The 12,775-nt window shown below is 36.5% G+C and overlaps 1 protein-coding gene across 1 annotated transcript in view; it reads left to right on the top strand.

The window, feature by feature from the left end:
- cnot6b (CCR4-NOT transcription complex, subunit 6b) overlaps positions 1–12,775 on the top strand; it is a 29,286-nt gene that overhangs the window by 3,690 nt on the left and 12,821 nt on the right. Inside the window, exons 2-7 of the mRNA XM_056472616.1 lie at positions 454–575; positions 2,911–3,097; positions 7,869–7,954; positions 8,038–8,142; positions 10,347–10,415; positions 10,503–10,660. Of these exons, the coding sequence (XP_056328591.1) occupies positions 464–575; positions 2,911–3,097; positions 7,869–7,954; positions 8,038–8,142; positions 10,347–10,415; positions 10,503–10,660 (717 nt within the window). The 5' untranslated portion in view covers positions 454–463. The remainder of the gene's footprint in view (positions 1–453; positions 576–2,910; positions 3,098–7,868; positions 7,955–8,037; positions 8,143–10,346; positions 10,416–10,502; positions 10,661–12,775) is intronic.

Genomic DNA, 12,775 nt, shown 5'->3' with positions numbered 1-12,775 from the left:
TAATAGTTAAAAATGGCTAGCTTTCAAGTGATATTTTGGTGCTGCACTGTGATCCATGAATTTAATTTTAATCAACTTTTAATGTCATCTAATCAAAATAAATTCTACACATACCCAGTAAACCCAGTAACTTTTGTTACACTGAATTATATGTAGTGTGTGTCCTCTGTAAATTTATGATTGTCATTATTTTTGCTTCAGAAAAAGTGTTAAACTGCACACATAAAGGTACAGAATAAGAAAACACTGCATTACACTTATTAGATAATTGACCTTTTTAGCTCTGCATTGCCCCATAGTTGTAATTGTGTTGTAATGAATGTTAAAATGTTAAGTAGCAAAAACATTTCTTAGTTAATAAATTTGTGTTTGGGTTTTAAACAGTCTTGGTCTGAATAATATTGATATGATAATGTGTGTGTAATCATTGTTATTTATTTTATGTACACACAGTGGTCTAGGGATGCCCAAGGAGAAATATGACCCGCCTGACTCCAGGCGGATGTACACCATCATGTCCAGTGAGGAGGCCAACAGTGGCAAGAAATCCATCTGGGATGGGCTTGAAATAACTGGTATGAAACAGATCACTTGAATGAAAACAACACCCAATAAAGAAAGAGGTCTTTGTATTAATTAGGGATTCCAATGATTGATTATTTTTCAGTAACCAATGATTGAGCATAGATGTTATTAAATGGACAATTCACCCCAAAATTTAAATTTATTCACTGTTTATTCTCCCTCATGTTGTTCAAAACCTTTGAGTTTCTTTATTCTATTGAACACAAAAGACGATATTTTGAAGAATGCTGAAAACCTGTAACCCCTGACATCCATGGTAGGAAATACTATTGAAGTCAATGAGTATCATCAACCAGCGTTCAAAAAAACGTATTAAACTTATTTTGTTCAGGAGAAGAAAGAAACTCCAATTGAAGGGAGTGTAAATGATTTTTAATTGAACTGTCCCTTTAAATAGTCAGTCATTGAGTGTTTTTACAGCCTTACTAGCCTTTTGTTGACAAATGGCAAGCAATTTGGATCTATCATCAATGAATAAAAATTAAAAATTGTATTTTGTAATAACATTTGTTTATAGCTGCTGCAGAACAGGTTATTGCTGGAAGTTTTTTTTTGGTGCTAGGAGAAAAACATGCAAGATTTTCTTTATGCCAAAACCCTAAATCTGTGAAGCATGTTTGTAAGGCTGCTAATCCATCTGGGAAGGGCTTGAAATAACAGGTATGAAACAGGTCACTTGAATGAAAATAACACTCATTAAAGAAAGAGATCATTGTATTAATTAGGGATTCCAATGATGGTATAAAAGGAACAGTTACTAGTTTTCTGTTAACATATTGGAAGCAAGTGGGATCTAGTGATCAATGAATAAAACTTCAATGAATAAAACGTATTCAATGAATAAAAATTGAAATTTGCCAATGTTGGAAAAAAAACATTTGTTTATACAGACTATTTATACCTGCTGCAGAACAGGCCATTCCTGGAAGGTTTTTTTTTTGATGCTAGGAGAAAAAAAAAAAAAAATATATATATATATATACATATAAATATATATACATATATATATATATATACATATATACATATATATATTAGTATGTTATCAGGATATCCACGGGGTCTTAATTTTTTAATTTTCAAAAACAAAATTTTAGGCCTTAAAGAGTCTTAAATTTACTGCAATATTGTATTGTAGGTCTTAAATAATTTTAAACAGGTCTTAATTTTCCTCTGTCTGTGTAGAGCTACCCAATCGGCTAACACCCATCCAATCACTAACATTCCATCTTAATAAAAGTTTTAACAAAAGTTTATTTATTAACTCTATTTACCAATATGATTTAATTATCTTCCAAATTAACGTTTTGTTTTTAAAGTTAATTTTTTTTATGTTTTAACTGGGCCATTAGAAAAAATCCTTAGCGTTTAGCCATGTGTAAGTCTGAAATTTCATTCATAATGGTCCTAAAGTCTTAAATTTGACTTGATAAAACCTGCAGAAATCCTGATTATATGTGTGAAGTATATAAGCATTTCTTATATGTAAAATATAAAACTTCTGTAAAATATTATTTAAAAAAATTATATTATTTATATTTTTCAATTTATTTATTATTTTCTGAGATCAAGGGTGCTATTACTGAAAATAAATTTCAGAGATCATGAAATTTCAGAATTCTCAATACCACAAACAAAATGGGTAACTAAAATTATTCATTTATTCATTCATTCTCCTTCGGCTTAGTCCCTTTTTTCATCAGGGGTTTCCACAGTGGAACAAATCACCAACTTAGCCAGCAAATGTTTTACATGGCAGATGCCCTTCCACCTGCAACCCAATACTGGGAAACATACATACTCATTCACACACACATACACTACAGCCAATATAGTTTATTAAATTGACCTATAGCGCATGTGTTTGGACTGTGGGGGAAACGGGAGCACCCTGAGGAAACCCACTCCAACATGGGGAGAACATGCAACTCCAAACAGAAATGTCAACTGGCCCAGCCGGGACTCGAACCAGAGACTTTCTTGCTGTGGGGCCACAGTGCTAACCACTGAGCCACCGTGATACCCCAACTGAAATCATGCAAAGTAAAAAAACAAACAAACAGTTATCATTCAGAATAATAAAATATTGTTAAAGTTAAACACAAGCATATTAGCCTTCACTTTTTCCCTTTGGGCGAGGATACTTTCAATTTTATTTTAGTTAAAGGTGTGTGTGTGTGTGTGTTCTGCACATCCTGTCATGATCATGTACTTGCTTCAGTGGGTTATCTTGCATTATTAAGGTTAACATTTAATAACAACTAATTGATAGTTGATTTAAACAACGATCAATCATCTGAGAACTTTCTGATGTTTGTGTGTCAGGTAACGTCCGGAGTCTCAGCTCGGGCCTGTGGTCGCTCACACATCTCACTGCTCTGCACCTCAGTGACAACTGTCTGTCCCGCATCCCGCCCGAAATCGCCAAGCTGCACAACCTTGCATTCTTGGATTTGTCGTCCAATAAGATCAGGAGCCTGCCAGCAGAGCTTGGCAACATGGTGTCTCTCAGGTGAGCCATTCAGAGCAGTTATTCGCATGCATCATTTGTCCTGTTTAATGTGTTTGAAATACAGAGGGGAAAAGCTCATCACGTTCCACAGTAGGGGTGCATGGTATTGGAAATATCTCATATTGCGATTATTTATATTTCAGGTATTAAATATTGTGATAATACAGTTTCACTAGATGGTTTGAAAAGCTTTATTAGACGGTTTTCTGAGGAGCCTAAAGGCTGATTTATACTTCTGCGTCAAGTGATCACCATGACCCGTGGCGCATGCCTTGCACGTAGCTGTGCATTTATACTTCTGCGTGCTGTTTGTATTGCTCTGCAATAACACTTCCCAGAATGCTAGCTGGCAATGAGGTTATGTTCCTGTGTGTTGAGTTTCTTCGCGGTAGTTTTTATTGTTACAAACAGTACAAGCAGCTCAAACGCACTCAACAGATACAGCAACACTGAAGTGTTTTAAAACTGTGAAGATCTGCAGGTCTGTTTATAAGCTGACATACTTGCAATCCGCTGATGAATCGACTGATCTTCACTGCTTTAAAATGCTTCAGTGTCCCTGCATTTGTGTTTATATTCAGTAAACAGCGCTGAGTTCTGTGAACTGATGACCTTCGCAGCCAATCAAAGTCATTTCTGTTGAGCATGTGAACACAATGGCAAATCCATGCTGTTTATGAATGTGCTTAAATGTTATTTTAAATTTCAGTACCGATTGGTTTCTAATGGGGCAATACATGTTTATATAGCTCTAGAAAATTCACTCTGAAATGTCAGGGAATTTTAAGCTGTGATTCCCAGACTTGCATTTATGGTTTTAAAATATAAGTTTCAGTCATTTTTCAGTCCAACAGAGTAATCCAGAAAGACGGCCAATGGTCAGGGCAGGCAAAACATTTAAAAAAAACCCCCAAATCTGTCCAAAATCAAAACATGGGTAAATACAAGTGAAGTGTATTTATCAGAATCAGAATCAGAATCAGAATCGGTTTTATTGCCAAGTGTGCTTCACACACACAAGGAATTTGTTTTGGCTACAGAAGCTTCCAGTGTACATAAAGTGACAAGTGACAACACAAAATAATCTGAAAAAATAAAATAATAATAATAAAAAATGATGAACATTAAACAGATGCGGTTAGTGAAGAAACCTGGATGTTGAGTTGTATGTACAGATTGTTATAAATATACAGGTTATAAGGTGCTGTGTACAAGTGCGAATGTAGAAAGTATTGCATTGTATATTGATATAAGGTGCTGTGTACAAGTGCGTATGAGAAAGTATTGCACATATTTATTGCACAGTAGGGGAATATTTAACTGTTCATAAGGTAGATAGCCTGAGGAAAGAAACTTTTCCTGTGTCTGGCTGTTTTTGTGCTCGGTGCTCTGAAGCGCCGACCAGACGGTAACAGTTCGAACAGGTAGTGTGCTGGGTGTGAGGCGTCCAGAGTGATTTTGCGAGCCCTTTTACTCACTCTGGAAGAGTACAGTTCTTGAAGTGTTGGAAGGGTAGTGCCAGTGATTCGTTCAGCAGTCCGGACTATTCGCTGTAGTCTACGGAGGTCGGTTTTGGCAGCTGAGCCGAACCAGACGGTGATTGAAGTGCAGAGGATGGATTGGATGACAGCTGAGTAGAACTGTACGAGCAGCTCCTGTGGCAGGTTGAACTTCCTCAGCTGACGAAGGAAGTACAGTCTCTGCTGGGCTTTCTTCACAATAGAGTCTATATGAGTGTCCCACTTCAGATCCTGAGAGATGGTGGTGCCCAGGAACCTGAATGACTCTACTGCAGCCACAGTGCTGTTCATGATGGTGAGTGGGGGGAGTGCAGGGGGGTTTCTCCTGAAGTCCACTATCATCTCCACTGTTTTGAGCGTGTTCAGCTCCAGGTTGTTGTATCTGCACCATAACGCCAGCCACTCCACCTCCTGTCTGTATGCAGACTCGTCACCGTTCTGGATGAGGCCGATAACAGTAGTGTCGTCTGCAAACTTAATGAGTTTGATGGAGGGGTCTTTTGCAGTGCAGTCGTTGGTGTACAGGGAGAAGAGCAGTGGAGAAAGAACACATCCCTGGGGGGCACCAGTGCTGATGGTGCGGCTGTCGGATGTTATTTTGCCCATTCTGACTAGCTGCTGTCTATCTGTCAGAAAGCTGGTGATCCATTGACAGACAGAGCTAGGAACAGAGAGCTGGGCCAGTTTGTACTCAAGCAGTGATGGGACGATGGTGTTAAAGGCAGAACTGAAGTCCACAAACAGAATCCTTGCGTAGTTCCCTGGTTTGTCCAGATGTTGTAGGGTATAATGCAGTCCCATGTTGACTGCATCATCCACAGACCGGTTTGCTCTATAGGCGAACTGCAGGGGGTCCAGCAGGGGTCCAGTGATGTCCTTCAGATATGCTAGCACCAGTCTTTCGAATGATTTCATGGCCACAGATGTTAAGGCCACAGGTCTGTAGTCATTGAGTCCTGTGATCTTTGGCTTCTTTGGGATTGGGATGATGGTGGAGCGCTTAAAGCAGGATGGAACTTTGCGCTGTTCCAGTGATCTATTGAAGATATGGGAGAAAATGGGAGCCAGCTGGTCAGCGCAGGTTCTCAGACAGGCTGGTGAGACACCATCTGGCCCTGGTGCTTTCCTTCTCTTCTGTTTACTGAAGATCTGACGCACATTTTCCTCACTGATCTGAAGAGCAGGGGGGGAGAGGAAGATGGCTGGAGGTGTTGATGGCTGTGTAGGGCGATGGTCCGGGCTGTGTTGATGTGGTGTTGATGGCTGTGTAGGGAGATGGTCCGGGCTGTGTTGATGTGGTGTTGATGGCTGTGTAGGGAGATGGTCCGGGCGGGTGTGAGGTGTCTGGTCATAGGTGTCAAACCTACAGTAGAACATAAATCCCCCTCTTCCACCCCTACTCCTCCTCCTTTCCTGGATGGCCGGCACGGTGGCCCAGTGGTTAGCACTGTTTCCTCACAGCAAGAACGTCACTGGTTCTAGTCCTTACCAAGCCAGCCGACGTTTCTGTGCGAAACTTGAGTTTACATGTTCTCCCCGTGCTCACATGGGTTTCCACCAATTTTTTTTAAAAGTCAATCTTTTGTAAGAATGGGTTTTAAAACCACAGCTGTTTGAACTGTAGTTCTGCCGAATGACTAAAAAGTTATCAGTATTGATGGTAAAAAAACTACATGTCTAGTCAAACCATTCTTCTGCAATCTTATACTAAAAACGGAAATAAGGGCAGTATTAGTAGCTATAAATGTGGGAGAGCGTTGATATTATGTGATTGTATTGTATCGCAATATGAAACAATTAAGTGTTGATGTTAAATCAAAAGTAATTCACAAATACTTGATAATGAAATGATTTAATGACAATAACTTGCTATGGTTACAACTGAATTAGTTAGAAAATAACTGTATAAAATGATCAAATATGAAATGATAAAACATATGATATAAATTGTACCCAGCTTAAATGTAAAATTAAAGTTACCAGAGGTAGAAGGGGAGACACTGGGAGGGAGAGAGAGACAAAGAGAGCAGGCCCAGAAGTTAGCCTGATTGCAGTAGCGAAGATAGACTCCAGAGGAGGAGAGGAGCAGAGGAGGAAAGCAGACCAGGAAAAGACAGGCCAGGAACAGAAAAGAGCCAGAGCAGCGTTTAACGACCTATTTTGTATCTTTCTTGACCATGTGACTAAAGCCCAAAATGCTGAGACATTCAAACTGACCAATCAACATGTGACCACATCGTAAAACCCCCAAAGTCCACAGACCAGGCCCTGATCTTATCAGTATCTGCCTTTGGAGTCGGGATCTGTAGAGCTGCGCATCGTTGGATTTGCTCTTCAATATTTGGACTCTCAGTAGTGATTATTAAACCACACTGAACTGAGCTAAACTGAACTACACTGTTCCAATTTACTATGACCTTTTATGTGAAGCTGCTTTGACACAATCTACATTGTATAAGCGCTATACAAATAAAGGTGAAATGAATTGAATTGAAGTATCAACCTTTTTGAGTCAAAAAGACATGTTTTGTCATATAAATAAAAGCATATGATAGTTTAGCCTCTTACACTTTTAATAGCTGTTATTTGTTATAAGTTGCTGTATATTTTATGGGTCCACTCTGTCAAATATTTTTTGAAAAATAATCTATATTTTAAATTAGGTAAATCTGCTGGAAAGAGTTAATGTTAAAAAGATTAAATGTATTAATTAGTGTTGCTGTTTGTTGTTTTTTTATCTTTGTTATTAAAAACAGTGAAACAAATGCAAGAAATAAACATTTGTAAATATAAAATACAGCTATTTAACTCCCAAAAATTTGAAATTTAAAAAAAATGTAACTAAATCATATGAGTGAATGATTTTTCTCTTTTCATTTGTTTTAATAACATTTTGCTGATTTATTCCTCCTTACAACTGATTACATTCACTTCATTTTACTGACTACCTATCTTTATGCCAATACATATGTTATATGCTATGAACAAACAAGCAAAAATACATTTTAAATTTATGACCTCATTGTAACAATGTTAACAAAAGTCAAAAATATCATTAGTAATGTTTGTTGTTAGTTCATCATCAGATTTCTTTAACTAAAGTGTCATAACTTATTTCATTATTATTAACTTATTTCATTATTATCATTATTGACAAACTTATTAAGAAGTTTTATTATTATTTATTTATTTATTTTTAATAATTTAGTTCTTGCATTAATCTCACAGCTAACATCTTATATTTTCCACAGGGAACTGCTTTTAAATAACAACCAGTTGCGGGTTCTGCCTTTTGAGTTGGGGAAACTGTTTCAGTTACAAACACTGGGGTTGAAAGGTGAGCTCTCAGCATTCTGGCTATTGAGGCCATTGCGGTGTAGAGATTGTGTTCATGCTGAAGTTTTATATGCGCCTCTACAGGCAATCCACTCGCTCAAGAAATCATGAGCCTCTATCAGGAGCCCGATGGCACCCGGCGACTGCTGAACTACCTTTTGGACAATCTTGCTGGTGCTATCAAGCGCAGTAGGTGTTTCAGGCATATTAACTCTTTAGGTTCTGTCAGTGTCCTCTATTTATCGTCAAAAATAATACACAGTTGATGCTTTAGTTTGCAATGTTTAGTAATATTGTTATGGCCTGTTTCCACTGAGTACGGTATGGGTCACCTTTGTCAGGCTTACGTTTCCACTGCGTGGTGTAAGACAAAGTATCAGTCGACGTCATTCACGCTCGAGGAAATGTCAAAGCTGTACGGGTCGTTCACACATAATATGAGAAGCACTTACAAAACCGATGCTTTATACACATGAATACTTGTGTATAATTGTTCATTACTAACCTTTCTTTGAACATGGTTTGATTATAACCGCAGTTCAATGAGTGCGAAATAGCCTACTTTAACGTCTGTGATTTATATAAAATAAATAAATGCAACATATATGAACACATACACCCCCTTACAGTCTCTGATATGTTACTAATTACAGAGAAACTACACACAGCAGACATTTAGTCCTTATTTGGGTTCAAAAACAACACTCAACATATAGCCCAGTCAGTGTAAACCTCTCATCTTTAATCTTCACCAGCACATGTAACCTGTGAGAAAGTAACTCCGTCATTCCCAGTTCATAATAGTCCAAAAGGCGATGATAAGAGTTAAACATGGCAGTTTGTTCATGTATTAGGCTGCTGGAGGAATCATTTGCTCCTTTGTTTTTCCGGCTTCTCCTTTGTTTTTTCGTGCTTCTCTCTCGTGTTTGTTCGTTTCTGAAAGGATCAGATGTCAGAAGCACTTAAATAATCCCGCACACATTATCATCAGCTCAAGAAGTTCATTATATACGCGCAGCAAGCACACGCGAGAAAGCAACACCGCTCATGCTTTAGACGGCCTTGTAAACAACTACAGGGCGCAGGGTAGATTCTGCTCTTCTTCTTGGCTTTGTGGCTGCTCATCAAGACAACGACAAGGTTTGTTTAAGCTTGGGTAGACTATGGCTTGTTATTATATGTATATATTATTGCTCTGTAATGTCTCGGCTGTGTAATTGAAAATGCCGCTTTCTTTTGTTTTCATTCTCCTGGCTTGTTGCACGAGCGAGTGACATCTCTGTAAACCAATAGTGTTCAGCTGCGCATCTTGCTCCGCCTTTTTGGTAGCTTTTTGTTGTGCTACGTGGTATGGTACAGTTCACTTTTAGGTACCTTTTGACAGTGGAAACGGCCATGAAAGCATACTGAACTATACTATATTGTACCACTCAGTGGAATTGGGCCATTAGGGATCCTCTAAATTGCAGATATTCATATTAAGTCTAACATTTGAATTTTATTGTTATTATAATTAAAAACTTAAAGTTATTACAATAAAAACTATTTTGTTTTAATGCATTTAAGATTTCACTTATTCCTGTTATGTAAGGATGATTTTTCAGCATCATTACTCCAGTCCTTGGTGTCACAATTTTATACATTTATGAAAAGCAGTTACTTTAAACAGCATTTATTTGAAGTTTTTACTGTTATTTAAAGTATTTACTGTCACAGTTAGCATCTTTGCTGAATATAACTTTTAACATTTATTCAGTTTAATGCCAAGTTTTTAAGTTGTTAATAAATTATCATTATTAATAAATCTACTTGCTAATAAAACTACTTTATTAATAAATCAAGTAATTTTAATTTGTTTCTATTAGTCCATTTGTAACTTTTTTCGTTTAGAATAGATTTTTCACAAAAGTAATTTGTTTTAAGCCTGTTTACATTAAGGTTTTCAGTTTTTTTACATTTATTTATATCTTTTAATTTATTATCATTTGTTTATTTATATTTTATTTAATTATAATTACTTGCATTTCGTTGCCTTGTACTTGTACATGTGTAATGACAATAAAGTTGAATCTAATCTAAAAATCTAAAAAATTATTTATTTTTATTTAATTATTATTAATTTTTTTTTTTTCATTTTTATTATTTTCATTAATTTGATGTATTCACTGCATGAATGGGATTTTTATTAATTTATTTTTGTAATTTTTATTTGTTTTTAAATTATAATTTTTATTTTTTATAATAATAATAATAATAATAATAATAATAATAATAATAATAATTATTATTATTATTATTTAATTTAATTTAATTTAATTTAATTTAATTTAATTTAATATTATTATTATTATATTTTTTTAAAAATGTAATTCTGTAATGTAATGTCTTCTCAGTCCCAACAGAGCAGCCTCCTCCCCGCTCCTGGATTGTGCTGCAGGAGGCTGAAAGGTCAAGACCAACAGGTAGAAGCTTTTTTAAAATACTGATACATAATGCAAAAAACCTTGAACACTTTACATGTTCATTCTCTCGCTTTTCTGCTTCCCCAGCCCTGTTAACTGTAATGTGCTATAACGTGCTGTGTGATAAATACGCCACACGCCAGCTCTACGGCTACTGCCCGTCCTGGGCTCTAAACTGGAGCTACAGGAAAAAGTCCATCATGCAGGAGATCCTCAACTGCAATGCAGATATCATCAGCTTACAGGTAAACACTTGTGTAAGCTTGGTAGTTCTTAAAGTCACAGTTTGTAATTTAGCTCCACTAGAGGGTGCATTTTCATAACAAACAAAGCATATTTCGACGATGCCATGACTTGGTGTGGAACCATGGGAGCTGTGATGATCATTACATCCTATGGAACTGCAGAAATTATGTTTTGTCATACTAAAGAGATTTTGGGCTCCTGTTATAATGCTGCTCTGTGCAGTTGAATTGAACACAACATATTAAAGAGTCTTTGGTGGTTGATGTGATTTGAACAATTTGTTTTGTTTTAAAAGATATTAGCTACTATAACCAATTACAGCAACATCTCAGACTTGGGACTGCGATATTGGGAAAAAAAGAAAAGTGATATGCATATATATATATTATTATTTTTAATATAATTTTTATTGGTTTTTCTCCTTTATTATAAAAGGACAGTAGAGATTTCAGACAGGAAAGCATTGGGAGCAAAGAGAGGGGAAGGATCAGCAAAGGACCTTGAGCTGGGAATCAAACTCGGGTCGCCATGAGCATGTCAGTGCTATATGTCGGCGCACAGTACCACTAGGCCATTGGCGCCGACGGTTGCAATACAATATTTAAAAATGTTACAACCCATCATGTTTGATTATTTACAGGAAAAGTGAGCAGTCATGTTTTACCGTTGCATAAAACAAGTCAGATATTTTACCAATGTAAACGATTATAAATGAAGTAAATGTCACCACCGTTTTGCTCCACTGGTATAGTTTTATCAATCTTAAAGTTCAAGACCTTTCAGGAAAGTTACATTTCTTTTTGTTTTTGGACTTGTTTGATTGTTTTAGCATCCATACTAAAGTAGTTACAGATTTTTGGACAAGAAAACCAGCATGTCCCTCTGCTTGGATTTAGAGATGCACACTGTTTGTAAAAAACAACATTGGCTGATGTGCTGAAAAGTTTATTTATTTATTTTTTTTGTGTGAGCGTGCTAATGCTAGGCACAAAAAGATACGTTATTATTTAATTGCGGGCAGCACGGTGGGTAGAAGAATCGCCTTACAGCTGGTTCGAGCCCTGGCTGGGTCAGTTGCGTAAAATGTATGCTGGATAAGTTGGCGGTACATTCCGCTGTGGCGACCCCAGATTAGTGAAGTGACTAAGCCGAAAAGAAAATGAATGAATGAATGAATAATTAAATTGCAAACCATTCATTTGCAACTATTTCATTATTTGCGCAGGCTCATATCAGACCAAACTTCCTTGTCAGTATTTCTAATGCTAATTGATTGTTGTTGTTTTGGTTTAGTTTTTTATTTTAAAAAAGCATTTATACAACATTTAAAGATGCAGTATGTAAGTTTGACAGTCAGTGGTTGATCTAGGGATTGCGCTCCTGGTTTAAAACACATTTTCATTCCCTTGCTCTGACGACTCGATGCAAGTGCAGGTTACCAGATTGACGACACCAACAGAGGCATGCCTGACTATTAAGCCTAAGAGCTGATTTAAAGCGTATTCAAATTAAAAGCAACGCCATGTGATAGAAGGTATATTTTTCATATTACAAGGAGTTGGAGGGTTTTTATCCCAACCAAAACCTGGAATTTATATTTTAGAAACTGCTTCTATTTCTTGCAGCTGAACAACAGAAAACTTTGAATAAAGCACATGTGGTTTTCCTTGAGGTGATCATTGTCAGTGTTAAATAATAATAATAATAATAATAATAACAATGTGAGTTTGAATGCCATTTTACATGACATTTATTGCCGTACTACTAAAAGCAGCAGCAAATAGTTCAGCTCAGATCTTGAAGATAAAATAAACCGATTGAAATTGAACTTCAGAACTGTGACTCAAACCAACACATATCAGTGATTTAGCATGTACATTTAATAACGTTAAAAAGGTTTAATATGTATTAATTAGATTATGAACCTTACAATTTAGTTTGAGTGCTGTAAGTGCACTATTCTGTGCTTCTGAATGGCTGTATTTAAATTTCTGTCCTGTTTCATCTGATCCAAATCCAAACAGCCAAAGTGCTTTTTTTCTGCAAATTTCGTCACATAGCATGTTGTTAGTACACATGGTTACGATGTAACCTGTTTACCTCATGTGGAACTC

Source organism: Danio aesculapii, chromosome 14 (assembly GCF_903798145.1).
Source record: "Danio aesculapii chromosome 14, fDanAes4.1, whole genome shotgun sequence".
NCBI lineage: Eukaryota > Metazoa > Chordata > Actinopteri > Cypriniformes > Danionidae > Danio > Danio aesculapii.
This window is presented reverse-complemented; position numbering and strand designations above follow the sequence as displayed.